The sequence below is a fragment of the Myxocyprinus asiaticus genome, chromosome 37 (genome assembly GCF_019703515.2).
Source record: "Myxocyprinus asiaticus isolate MX2 ecotype Aquarium Trade chromosome 37, UBuf_Myxa_2, whole genome shotgun sequence".
NCBI lineage: Eukaryota > Metazoa > Chordata > Actinopteri > Cypriniformes > Catostomidae > Myxocyprinus > Myxocyprinus asiaticus.
In genome coordinates, this window is record NC_059380.1 from 24,651,116 (window position 1) to 24,665,242 (window position 14,127).

A 14,127-nucleotide genomic window follows, 5' to 3' on the forward strand; every position below is an offset into this window, starting at 1 on the left:
ATATCTCTGGAAAACAAAATAAAATTTTGGACCACTTACACAAATCAGACTAAATTGTGATACAATATACACAAGAAAATCAAGTAATCCGTCATTGACAATCAGGAAAAAGTGATAATTGAATTCAATATTTAATCCACAGTAGACAACACCTCGTACGCCATGATTTTTCCTCCAGCTCAGAAACTCCAGTCTGCTGTGATTGATCAAGAGGATCTGCAGCGGGGACTGTTGGATAGTAGTTCGCTGTGGAGCTCGCAATGATGCAGACTTAGCCGAAGGGCTTTTTTGTAGGCGCTTGTGAGCAACACTTCTGAGTGCTAAAATGTCAAATGGGACACCCTACTGTCTCGTGGACTTCGTGGGAACACGCAAATGAAGGCCACGAGGCCGCAAGTCCACATCAAGTGTGCCATTTTGGACAGTAACCATTATAGCCTTGTGTGAGAAACAGACTAAAACTAACTTCCTTATTCTAGCCTGTGGTTACGTCCAGAGTTTAAAAATGGCACAGATTTTCATTTTTGGGTTAACTATACCTTTAACTCTTCTGTTTTTGTTCCATCCCCTTTCTTTCCTCACTTTTCTAGGATTGCTGCCGAACAAAGTAGTAGGATGGCAAAGTATAGGAGTCTGCGGTAAATGCCTGTATGTTATTAAAAAAGAAAGGCCAGTCTTCAAGGCTAAAGTAAGGCTTGCTGTTGCCACATGTGCATCCCATTATATGGCATAAACATTTTCATGGCAACGCATTCTGCATGGCTGTGTTTGCGTGTTTGTTGTGACACAACCTTCCTGAAATATCATGGCTATTCTTTACTGTCAAGCCATATTTTTCATGTCATGCTGTTTATTGATCAGTGTTGTGGTCACTTGTTTTTCTGTATGTTTGTGTATCACTTCATAAGTGTGTGCAGTGCTGCAATTCAGGCCCTGTGTGATAAATTGCTTGATCTGAGTTTGTAACTTTTTATTTGCCCCCAAGCCCTTTTTGTCACTTTGAAAGTTCCTTGGTTGTCGAATTGCCTGATTAAAGTTCTGCATGAGCAACAACTCTAAAGACTTACAAGAAAGGGGTGAATTCACTAAAATGTTGTTCCACTTTAGCACTATTATATAGCTGTGTACAGAAGTAGGAAAGCATAAAGGCATGTCCGAATCCAATATTTTCATCACATCCTGCCTACTGAGATGCCTTTATCTGGTCAGTTTTTGAAGGCAGCATTGATCCAGCCTTTGCTTTCTAAAATCCTACACGTACTGTTCGCTGATTGGTTAAAAGAATAAACATGCCATCTGAAGGAGCGGGCTAAAGCAGTAATTAATTTTATAAATGTTCTGTTTTAATTTTTTCCCAACTTATGACTTCATTTCTAGCAATTGCAACAAGTGTTGTAGTTACAAAATATGTGCTTGAATAAGTCTAAAGCTTACTTGAATTTAACATGACATTATGGTGCCTTGGAAGGCTGTACAAAGCTATCATTCTTACAAGATGGAAATGGAAACCACTGCCTGTTGAGACTGACTGACTGGGCAGTGAGGAAGCAAGCTTTAGCTTTCTGCCTTAGCTTTCGGATGCAGCCATTGTCCTCCTTTTAGCACTAACACGCCTCCTTTCTATGCAAATGAGGACTATTATAGAATGCGGCAGATTCACAAATGTCATGCAAATTGTTGCACTTTTACTGCCCACAATAAGCAGGTGTAAATACATATTTGAACCTATAAGATATGTGGCAGTGCTATATTCGTGTCATGCCTAACAACGGCCTTCAAACATTACTATGCTACCAACCAAATAAATAAATACATGAACATAAAATAGCGATGAATTATGTAATAATGTGAGAAGGAATAAATCGCCGAACAGCTGAAATCCACCTCCGGTTTGCGTCAGAGTTCTGTTGGTATTTATTTTGTAATTAATGACTGTCTGACTGCTCATTAACCAAATAAATAAATAAATGCACGTGAAACATTGATTTGAGTTTAAATTATTTTATTAGCTTATTTGTAGATAATGCACTGTGATCCGAGAAGCAGGAACAATGACTCGCAATGGCTGGATGAGTGGTCTGAGCCATGTAATAAATTCAAAATATGGAATAACCTCGTATGCCTTATTGCTTGAAGAAAATGGTCACCACTTAATATTGTAGACACAAATGTTTATTAATGTAATTTTTCTAGTAATATCATTAATACAATCCTTCCATCAGAAGATATAGTCCCTGACAATAAGTAGTCAACGTTGGTATGTTGATATTCCTGTTCTCGTTTTCACTTGCATCAGCATATGTTTTTATTGGATAATGTGATGTTTAGCATATTGAATTAGTAAAAATTGGCAAATAATAATTAAAACAAAACATCTTACAATGAACGTGTTTTGACAGTGCCTCACTCGAATGGGTGGATGATATGAAGCGACGGTCCGAGGTTAATTACATTGATATCGTTAACTGCTTCAAGTTGTTAGGACAGCCAATAACTACAGAAGTTGAACCTGAACTCATTTTTACTCCAACACTTAAAATGGTTATTCTCCACCTGGATAGGCCGTTTCAGTAGTTTTTACATTTCTTCTTTTGGATACCGGAACCAGAAAACAGTCCAGTGGCAATCAGAATCATCATGGCGCCACCCATTGGTTTTTCAGGAAAACTGTGGATTGAGGGAGTTGCCCTGCGCAAATTGCCTTTTAATTGCGGCATTAATTGATTTGCATAATGCCTTTCGAATTGGACGCTAAAACCATGCTGAATCAGTGGGTGCAGTTCAGTAGTGAATCCCCAAAATATGTAATGTTGTCTTTTGCTGATAAATCATTTTCTAATACAAATGATATGAATTGCAGTGCTTACAAGGTGGCAATCTAATCTTGTTTTGTTCTAAACAAAAGCTAAACCCATAACCCAAAGTATTAAACTTCTGCTATTCAGTTTGAACCACTGAACATACTGGACTTCATTGAATTTTTTTAAATATATATATATATATATATATATATATATATATAAACACTATATTGCCAAAAGTATTCGCTCACCCATCCAAATAATTGAATTCAGGTGTTCCAATCACTTCCATGGCCACAGGTGTATAAAATGAAGCACCTAGGCATGCAGACTGCTTCTACAAACATTTGTGAAAGAATGGGCCGCTCTCAGGAGCTCAGTGAATTCCAGCGTGGTACTGTGATAGGATGCCACCTGTGCAACAAGTCCAGTCGTGAAATTTCCTCGCTACTAAATATTCCACAGTCAACTGTCAGTGGTATTATAACAAAGTGGAAGCGATTGGGAAAGACAGCAACTCAGCCATGAAGTGGTAGGCCACGTAAAATGACAGAGCGGGGTCAGCGGATGCTGAGGCGCATAGTGCGCAGAGGTCGTCAACTTTCTGCAGAGTCAATCGCTACAGACCTCCAAAGTTCATGTGGCCTTCAGATTAGCTCAAGAACAGTGCGTAGAGAGCTTCATGGAATGGGTTTCCATGGCCGAGCAGCTGCATCCAAGCCATACATCACCAAGTGCAATGCAAAGCGTCAGATGCAGTGGTGTAAAGCACGCCGCCACTGGACTCTAGAGCAGTGGAGGCGCGTTCTCTGGAGTGACGAATCACGCTTCTCCATCTGGCAATCTGATGGACAAGTCTGGGTTTGGCGGTTGCCAGGAGAACGGTACTTGTCTGACTGCATTGTGCCAACTGTGAAGTTTGGTGGAGGGGGTATTATGGTGTGGGGTTGTTTTTCAGGAGCTGGGCTTGGCCCCTTAGTTCCAGTGAAAGGAACTCTGAATGCTTCAGCATACCAAGAGATTTTGGACAATTCCATGCTCCCAACTTTGTGGGAACAGTTTGGGGATGGCCCCTTCCTGTTCCAACATGACTGCGCACCAGTGCACAAAGCAAGGTCCATAAAGACATGGATGAGCGGGTTTGGTGTGGAAGAACTTGACTGGCCTGCACAGAGTCCTGACCTCAACCCGATAGAGCACCTTTGGGATGAATTAGAACGAAGACTGCGAGCCAGGCCTTCTCGTCCAACATCGGTGTCTGACCTCACAAATGCGCTTCTGGAAGAATGGTCAAATTCGCGTGTATATATATATATATATATATATATATATATATATATATTTATTCAGCCTCAGGCGTACTATTCAATGGCTTTTTTATGAACTTAAGACATTTAGGCTATATTTAAATTGAAAATCTTTCATTGACATTAATTTATAGAATGTTCAGCAAATATAGCCAACAGTTGCCGTATTTTCAAGAAAATACGTTTTTTTATCATCTGAAAGGTCCTGCGACTTATAGTCCGAAGCGACTTGTATACGTAATGTATTAGTAATTGATGTCGGTCAGTAATCAACGTGATTTTGACCCATATTCAGGTGCGACTTTATTTCCGCAAAATACGGTATGTCATTATAACGTTTGCATACTAAATTGATATTGGCCTTCTTTCTTGCATTTATTTGCATACAGGAAATTATTAATCTTTTCTCATCTACCTTTATAGCCACCTTTTTACACCGCAAAGAAGCGTTATGTTGTGTTATTATTGATTCTCATGCACAGCCGACAGAAAACCAGACCTGTACAGTGTGTCATGACAGCAGCAATGCAGCTCTTTACACAGAACCAAAACCTAAAGCCTGTTACACACAGCTTGCGTTAGCAGCATATATTTATTTCTGTGCTCATATTAACAGGTGTCAGGCAAACAGCACGTTTAATCTGTAAATCTGACTAATTCCAGATGATTTATTTAGTTTACAGCTACACTTTGGGCTACAAAGTGCACTTTGGCTCAGTTTCATATAAATTAATTATCATTTGAAAGTAAATGTGGTCCCCGTCCATATGTTAATTCGATTTTCATCAATCAAATTCTCAATGGTACACTCCCTCGAATTTGATTATTTATGGGTGTTATCAAAGGAAATACTCAATGTGGTCACCCAGAAAATAATTTATTTTCTGTATAGAGCCACAGCCTTCTGTTGCAGTTACACTTCAGTGCCATTACATGATCAGTTTGAAACAGACCTAAGCATGCCTAAAACTACACAACCCAGTCTCATGAAAATTCTTGCATATTTTACGAGTTGGCTATTTCATATGATTTTGTATGAGTTTGTTCATATAAATTTGTATGATTTCATCATGTGCAAATGCCCGGATGTGTAATGCGGAAGTAAGTGCGAGTTTCGCGCATGCGCCGTTAAGGACATGCTTATTAATATTATGCCCTTACCCAAACCCCTCATCTAAACCTAACCTATCATTAGAGTGTGCAAACATGATAGGAAGCTGTTGTGTGACAGGAGCAAGTTATTGTCACGCATTAGATGGAAACGATGTCCAGTGACGTCATTGGCTGTAGTGAAAGTCGGACGAATTCATACAAGTGCAGTCGTACGAAATCATACGAATTAGCCAAATTTAGAAAAGTCGTATGAATTCTTACGATTTCACTGTGAGAGTGTGTAGAACTACATCTAAAATATTTATATTGCTACCTTGCAAAGCACTGCTATTTCCTTCAGAAAATGCAAATCCAGTTTTTATCTAAACCTTTAATATTCTCTCTTTCAGACTCGAAGGAAAATGATGTTGGAGAAATCATCTGAAAAAGACCAAGGATGCTTCATATTCATGTTTGTCTTTAAGAAATCTATGAACAGAAGTGTTGGTGGAGGTTAAAAGAGAAACAACACTACTGGCTAAACTATCCTGAATCAGTTCCAAAAATGCAGATTTAAGATATTCATTTAGAAACACCATTTGACTTTTTCACTCTCATTTATTTGAAAACTGAATGCACTGTAAGATAAATGTGATCCATTGGGATATGTGATGATTGTTGCTTGTACAGTGAGTTGTGTTTGGTGGTAAACCTAATGACAGTTTGTGCTGTTCATCTACGGTTGTGTTTTGGTTTTTGGGATTCATTTTGTGGTTTTTGAATGAAAATTCCTGTGCTCCCTTTTTTTTTATCTTTATTTTTTTTTTATCATGACATCAGAACAAGGAGTTTTCTTTGAGCATAATGTGGAATTATTCTCCCAGTCATCACCACAGATCAGAATCATCACAGATTTTTGTTTTTTGCTTTGTTTTTTTTAATGAAAATAAAATGATGAAAACACCGGTGAAATTCACTTTGTGAATGGTTGATGCCCTTATAATACTAAATATATTATGCAGTGTAAATACTCACATTTTTGGAATTAAGTGAACAATTATTTAACATTGCTCAATTCACAGAAAAAAAAAATTGCATTCATTTATGAGGAAGATTTTGAAACAAGGGGAACACTTGTGTTAATCAGCCCTGTGTGAATGGTTATCTGCCAATAATCGCAAAATGGTCAAATATCAGCCACGTAATCTATAACTGCTCTTATTTTCATAGCAACCACATCAAGGAACAAAATGTAACAGTGAATAGTGGGCTAAGATGTTGATCATACTAAAATGTCAGGATTAAACAGTATTCACATGTGATTGACCCTCCCACCCCCCACACCTTTAGTGTTCTGAGCTTTACAGGAAATAAAATTCAAGCTTTACTGAATGTCCCATGGAAATTTAATGGAGATTTCTGTGAACAGAGAATTTTTTTTTTTTTTTTTTTTTTACTTAAATGCTAGAATACTGTGTGACTTTGTGAAGCATTTTTGTCTGCTTTTACACTGTAACTTAAGAATTGAGGCAAACACTAGTCAAATGAAATGAGACAAGCCTCTTTTTAATGACAACTGATAACGTTTGTGTAAGTTACAGGTGCTGTAAGCGATTTTAGTGCTCTGAGGCTTACTTGAGCTGTTTAATTAGCCATGCCTCCCATTCCAAAACCTCGCCCTCCCAACAATAATTTTAGACCAAAACCGAGCAAAAGAGCAGCATTGTTTGTTCCTGTTGCTGTCAAATTCAACAGTGGCACAATAGCGCCCTTAACTGACAAACATTATGAATCATAGCCTCAATGATCTGCTTCAAATACAACACTATGAGAACGAGCAAAATATTGACAGGTGAAAAGCGTCAGTGAACGCGGACACATTTTTGTTTGCTTTTTACAAAGTCTACAGCTGTCACAGAGACCGGTGAGAAATCTCAGGACACTTATTTCATTAATATCTTTAAGGGAGTAGGAACATTTGCATACTTTTCCATGAAAAATAAAAAAAATAAAAATTGCTTGCAGCACCTTTAACAGAACTGTTCCCAATGTTTCTGCAAAATGTACTTACTATGGTACTGTGAACTCTTGCTATCGCCTCTTCTATGACCTGTATCAGTATGTAAATTAATTAACATGAATTTATCTTGGAGCAAATGTAGGTGTCCTCATTAATTTTATACATGTAATTTGGGAATGAGGTCAGACACAAAATGTAATACACAGCATTCACTTCTCAAGACTTCTATAGATCTACAATCAAAAAGAGGAAAAGCTTGTCTGTCAATATGGCGGAGGGCAACGGTTGCTAAGGTAGGATTGGTCATAATTTTAAGGCAGGGTTTAGCGAATGGTCAGTTGTACCACATACCACCATATGTGTAAGACGTAGATGGAGTTGAACATATACTGATTTTTTATTTTTTATTATTCCTGTGGTAGACCTTCCAAACACTTGCTGTTTGGTGTCAGTGTGCTGTCTGGAACTGCCAGAATGGTGAATTGAGTTCTAGTAATCAACTGTGAAATGCTGCAAATCTCAGTGTTTTGTTTTTAACTGTTTGTGGCTCTCTGTAACTTTGTTCCCTCTGAATGACGTCCATATCCATTTCTTGCTTGTAGGTGTCTCCATATACGCCAGGCTGGCGTTTTACAATTTTATTTTCTGGTCTGTTGATAGAAAAAATATAGATTGAAGTTTGATGAGTTATACTGTAGCCCAGTGTTGGGTAAGTTACTCTAAAAAAGTAATTAATTACTAACTACTAATTACATCTTCTACAGTCTAATTAGATTACTGTACTAATCACTCTGTCTGAAAAGTAATTGCATTACTTATTACTAATTACTTTCTAAAACCCTTATCAAACTCGACCAGATGAAAAATACAAGGATAGACCTGAAACTGTTCTTTTAATTTTTCAAATAAATCATATAAAATCAAATATATTATTCATGAACTGGCCAAAGAATTTAAGGGGGCAGCATTAAATTACAAAACATATATTTTAACTTCACTATTGTTTTATATAGAATTGTTCTATAGTCTATACAGTATTTAACGCGATTACATCAGAAGTAACTAATTAAATTACTGAAAAATTAAGAGTAATCCCTTCATTTTTTTCAATGAAAAAGTAATTTAATTATAGTAATTAATTACTTAGTAATGCATTACACTATGAAAATACTTAGAGGACATCTGTTTGACAGATCATTGGAGTGATTGTTTGCACTCATTATTGTATATACAGTATACAATACAGTATATTGTTCTTGAAAGGAGTTGATTGTTTACCAGGGTTGAAAATTATTACCATTTGAAATAGCTGTTTTATATTTGTATTTATTTAAAAATTCAGTTTTTGCCCATGATGACAAAGCCCCATTTTCAGCAGTCATTACTCCAGTCTACTATACTGTGTCACCTAATCCTTAAGAAATCATTCTAATGTGGTACTCAAGAAACATTTATTTTTGTTATAACGGCTGAAAATGGTTGTGCTATGAAATGACATTTGGACTGCAATACAGTGTTTTTTTTTAGTTGCTAAAGCAAAAAAAGCAAACTGGACAGAGTAAGAGAAATGGATGGCCCAGAAGCACAACGACAAAAGGACAAGTATCAGTCTCTAAATTGAGAAACAGAATCCTCACAAGTCCTGAACTGGCAGCTTCAATGAGAAGTACATGCCAAACAACAGTAAAGAGAAGACTCTGGGATGCAAAAACAAAGTCACATCTGAAACTGACAAATAAGAAGAAAAGGCTAGAATGGGTAAAAAAAAAAAAAAAAAAAGCTAAGCTGCTGTTAAATGTCTTGCAAGGTCTGTGAAAAGTATCCTACAAACTAATGACACCTTTGGAGAAGTGCTACTGAAACCATAGGATGAAATGTGATCTAAATATCTTAATAAATGTACTGCTAGAATGCCCTAAGCATAATTGCTGCAAGTGAAAGATTAGTGGATGAACAAAACTGTTTTTAAAATACAGCATTTGTTTAAATAGGAATTGTCATTTGCAGTGTCAAAAATTAATTTTTTCAATAAGGGGCAATGTTTGCCCCCTGGAATTATTTTTCAGGGACTTTGTTTACCTTTATGAGGGCATGTGGTTTGGTCAAACACTTCAGTATAATACAATTATTAACATTAATTGTTTATGAAATAAAATGTGTAATACTATATACCTAGGTCTAGAATATAATATGAAGAAATACAGTACTGTGCAAAAGTTTTAGGCACTTGGGGAAAAATTTTGCATAATGAGGATGTCTTCAAAAATAATGCCATAAATAGTTTTCATTTATCAATTAACGTCATATAAAGTCCAATAAACATAAAAAAAAGCTAAATCAATATTTGGTGTGACCACCTCTGCCTTCAAAACATCACCAATTCTCCTAGGTACACCTGGACACAGTTTTTCTTGGTTGTTGGCAGATAGGATGTTCCAAGCTTCTTGGAGAATTTGCCACAGTTCTTCTATTTCGGCTGTCTCAATTGCTTCTGTCTCTTCTTGTAATCCCAGACTGACTCAATATTCAGTGGGGGGCTTTGTGGGGACCATGCCATCTGTTGCAGGGCTCCCTGTTCTTCTATTCTATTCTATTTGCAAAAGAAATGTTTGGGAGTCTTAAATGTATATTTCCTATTGACACACTAAAGCTGAAAATATAAATAACCATCTTAAGACAAATGCTTTTGTGAAACATCTTATGTGCCTAAGACTTTTGCACAGTACTGTATATCAGATGTTACAAATAAAACACAAAAGAACTCATTATGGGTGTTTTTGTTTTTGTTTTTTGTTTTTTTGTTTGTTTTTTTGGTATGTTGAATTTTGGGGGCATTTTGTCACTTTTGGTGGCATTTTTGCCCTGAGCCCCCATTAATTTCTGACCCTGGTCTTTTGTAACATTATACATGTCTTATACATTATACATGTCACTGCAATACTTGATCAATATCCTTGGTGAAGAAAATTATAATTTTCTTTCAAAAACATAAAACATATCATGGTGATTCCAAACTTTTGAATGTCTGTCTCTGTATATGGGTAGTTTAAATGTTCTGCAATGTGATATGCATTCATCATTTAAGACATTTATAATTATTATGCATACATGCATGGCCTAATAACCTCATTTTAATTGAACGACTACATGGATTCATTTGTTACACTGCAGGACAATTTTAAATGAACTAGAAAATGTTATAAATGATGAAACTCTTAGATGAAATGGTGACCAGTTAGAGGACCTAAGATACACTTTCCTGTTCAGTCATATACATTTTAGCCTAAAGTCATGATTTTCATAAAAAAGTGGACACGTTATGCATCAACTAACCATATAATATATTAATATACTATATTATTTATATAAACTGTTTTATTATATGCTACTAGACAAAATACAACTAGTTTTTTGCACTGTTAGCATCTGCATAAAAACATACCCAAGTCTTTTGCCCATGACAGTCTGAAGGAATTTTCTTGCAGATATTTGACCGAGAACTTTTCGGTAGCTGTTGGTAAAGATGGCATCAGCATGTCTTCCAGACCTAAAACTGATGTTTAAACAACATACAGTTATGGCACAGATAGATGACTGTAATTAAAGTCAAATGAGAAAATATGAGATAGATATCTCTTCAGACAGTGATCACTTTTAAAGTAAGGAATGGATGAATGACCTGAACTCAGCATCTGGTGTATGAGAGGAAGTGTCTGTCTGCAGCTGCATTGGATCATCAATGGAGGAGGTCATCAGTATTGCAGCCGCTCTCTGACCAAACCTAATAAACACATCAAAAGAAAAAAATTATAAGTGTTAAATATACGACATGATAAACAATACAAATAGTAGGGGAGACTGGGGCTAGTTGTCAAACTTTTTTACTTCAATGAGTTTTGCTCAGGGTACATTTGTTTTTGAATGTAAATTCTCTATAGACATACTGTACATTAAGGTTTTGACTATAAAAACTACCCAACATTTCCAGTGTTATTGCCAAGAAAATATTGTAACATAATTTTGAACTTGGTTTTGACACCAACATACTAGAGAAATATAACTTTCCTGTGGTCTAGCCCTGATCTCCCATATATAAATAAAAAGAAAAGAATATGAGGGGTAAATTTGTTTGGTAAGTTTGGTATTCATAAGAAAATAGCACTGAAAGCATGTTGAATATACCACTATGAATATTCTCAGTTTATTCACTCTTTGACAGCTGTTTGCAGAGGGAGAAAAAAAAAATTACAATATTACTGTAACAATCTTGCTAACTAATTTATAGTTAACTAGTTACATTTCTGTATGATTTTGAATGTATTTTCTTATGCAAACCTTAAAATTACACTACCATGCACTTGTAAAATCCCAAATAGCAGGGGAAAGACTTAAAAAGAAGAAGCTACATGGAATCTACCTCACAGATGTCCAACGTCTGTTGCTAATGAGATGCCCTGAACGTAATTAACACAAAAAAAGCAGAGCAGAGCCTCAGTCACTTAGGGTGACCTGTGATTCTCAACATGCGATCAGAAGCAGCACACAGGCTTTCCAGTATTGCTCACTGCTCTCATAGGGAGCCATTCTTTGTCTGTGAGTACTGTTCACACCCTACTCACTGCCCATGTGTTTGTATTGAAGCCATAACAATATCTGTGAAAAAATGAGTCATACACTGTCAATTAGCTGTAACACATCAAGGGTTGTAAATGTCATGTGTTGAACAAATCAGATGCTGGGAGAATGGTCAACTATTGCATTATATAATACTGTTAAAGATCTGAAGTATAGTTTCTCATTTAGGAGCTTTTAAAGACTTTGCAATTCTAAAATATGTAATTGTTATTTGTTATGGGTTAGCTGCAAAAAAAAATATATATATATACATGAGAGAGCCCACATTAATACATATAACAATGATCTATGTAATTTGATAAAGCTGAGCTATTCCCTAGATACAACAGCCAGCTATTAAAACCAACCAAAATATGAATTTTTTCCCCCCTGAAAATGTTAAACTAAAATGATTTGCGGAATGAGTAGCATTTCACATTTATATATTTTTAAGTTGTACATGATATTATACACAAAATATTTTAGCCTATTTTTAAGGTTTACGCATTTAAATTTCAAAACAAATTCCATCGAATTGTGTAATTGTTTAACACATTTAAATGAATAAAACTTAAAATGTTTATGTTTTTTGTATTTTATTTTAATAAAGATAACTTAATTCAATTTAATGGAATTTCGTTATGAAATTGAAATGTGTAAATCTTACATTTATTTTTGGTGTAATATTAATTTTATTAAAATACAATTATATTATTATTATTATTATTATTATTATTATAAAATATTAACCCAAATATTTACCAAGGATCACTGAGTCCACATTATTTGAGCCATATTATCTGTGGAAATGATAATTACCAATTAAATCTAATGTTAAAGTTTTGTTTTTTTATCTGAAGCACTTAATGCAAATTAAAGAATAATAAAGTAAAACTAATTAAAACAGTTAAACAGACTTTTAATGTATTTAATAAAAACATGGAATACATAAAATCTTTTAAGACAACCTTATTCCATTTACCTAAGCATATTAATAATCCATTCAGTACTTTATATGCTAACAGTCTGTGTGTCTTACCTCAGTGATGGATAGATCGGGGAGGATGTTGCCGGCAGCAACAGGCAGCAGAGTGTCAGAAGGGCAGTTCTGTCCATCATTCTGACAATAGAAACACACTTCACTTTACATTTCACAATCCGCTGAAGCAACACTTTCACATATGGAATTTACTGCAGTTGAGCCTGTAATTGCTTTTTTGATGTTACTTTTTGGTTTTGATTTTTTTGTGATTTCAGAGATGTTTTTTTTTATTTTTATTATTATTATTTTCTTTTATTTTTTTATTTTTTTATCGGCTGGTAAAAAACTACATTAATCTTATCTTTCACTTTTAAAAATTAAGGCTCAAATTAGAACCAAAAAGGCTTTTACAATCTGATGCCATTGGAGAACCTTTTATATTTCTCAAAGAGCTTTTTATTATCTAGTTGTTAAGAAAGCCATTTATTTAAAAAATCTTGTACACTGATTTGAATAACCTATAATGTATAACATCAAGGAAGTTTTTTAATTTCCAAAGAACCAGCTAACTCAAGAACCCTATATGGTGAAAATGGTTCTGATAAAATGATAAAAAGAGGGTACTTTGCTGAAGAACCTTCAAATCTAAAATAATTCTTATTAAATTACTTATAAGCTTACTTTTGAGCTTTAATCTGAAGAGTTAAAGTAAAAGGCTTAACAAGATTAAAATATTCAATTTACCTCATGTTTTTCCTTGTTTGTGGTTGTCGATGTCCTCCTCTGAAGGTCTAAAATGAATGTGTGAAAATAATTGACAGAGACAGAATGTGATGTTGGTTATTCTTGCTCAGGGTTTGGTTTATTTCTCAGCCTCTCCATTCAAGTGATGCTCAGTGAAGCAGCTGAAAGCGACTCAGATGGGGATCCTGTCATACAATCTCCACCCTCTTTCCCTCTTCTCTCCTCCACCTTTCTTTCTCTTAGAGAAGGGTAATAATACAATTAGTATGTTTTACAAATCTGTTGAATGTTGAAAAATATTCAAGTATTTTTAATTGAGTGTAAATTAGAATGGGGAGCAATGTCACCATGTGAAATATATGCATGTAATGTTCAACAAAGTATTGTAAGGACTTTCAAACACACTCTCTCTCTTTTAACTTCAGTCACAAAAGTCCTTCACATTTTCTGGACTTGGGCTTTAATTATTATTGTACAAGGATTTGGATCAGGAGTCAAGTTACAAACAAGTTTGTAAAAATAAAAATATTCACAAATGCTAATAACAGTCACCAAGAAAATAGTTAG

General features: G+C 35.2%; 2 protein-coding genes across 5 annotated transcripts in view; one reads left to right on the forward strand and one right to left on the reverse strand.

Annotated features, from left to right (window-relative positions):
- Window positions 1-7,357, forward strand: part of LOC127428172 (dolichyl-diphosphooligosaccharide--protein glycosyltransferase subunit 2-like) — a 45,646-nt gene extending 38,289 nt beyond the window's left edge. Inside the window, exons 17-18 of one of the 4 annotated variants that reach the window (XM_051676332.1) lie at window positions 591-688; window positions 5,611-7,357. In XM_051676332.1, coding sequence (XP_051532292.1) covers window positions 591-642 — 52 coding nt within the window. In that variant the 3' untranslated portion in view covers window positions 643-688; window positions 5,611-7,357. The remainder of the gene's footprint in view (window positions 1-590; window positions 689-5,610) is intronic. The other 3 variants (XM_051676335.1, XM_051676331.1, XM_051676336.1) reach the window with 3 other exon arrangements.
- A 146-nt stretch (window positions 7,358-7,503) lies between these two features.
- LOC127428181 (somatoliberin-like) lies at window positions 7,504-13,643 on the reverse strand. Its single transcript, XM_051676350.1, has 5 exons — window positions 13,561-13,643; window positions 12,874-12,954; window positions 10,900-11,001; window positions 10,663-10,767; window positions 7,504-7,870 (listed from the first exon to the last, which is right to left on the reverse strand). The coding sequence occupies exons 1-5, from the start codon at window positions 13,563-13,565 to the stop codon at window positions 7,717-7,719; spliced, it is 447 nt and encodes a 148-aa protein (XP_051532310.1). The 5' UTR covers window positions 13,566-13,643; the 3' UTR covers window positions 7,504-7,716.
- Between the last annotated feature and the right edge of the window lie 484 nt (window positions 13,644-14,127).

Excerpts from the sequence above, each read along its gene's own strand:
- LOC127428181 (XM_051676350.1), bottom strand. Across the intron at positions 11,002-12,873 it reads CCGATCTATCCATCACTGAG|GTTTGGTCAGAGAGCGGCTG; the intron begins GTAAGACACACA and ends TGTGTTTATTAG. Across the intron at positions 10,768-10,899 it reads ACACCAGATGCTGAGTTCAG|GTCTGGAAGACATGCTGATG; the intron begins GTCATTCATCCA and ends CATCAGTTTTAG.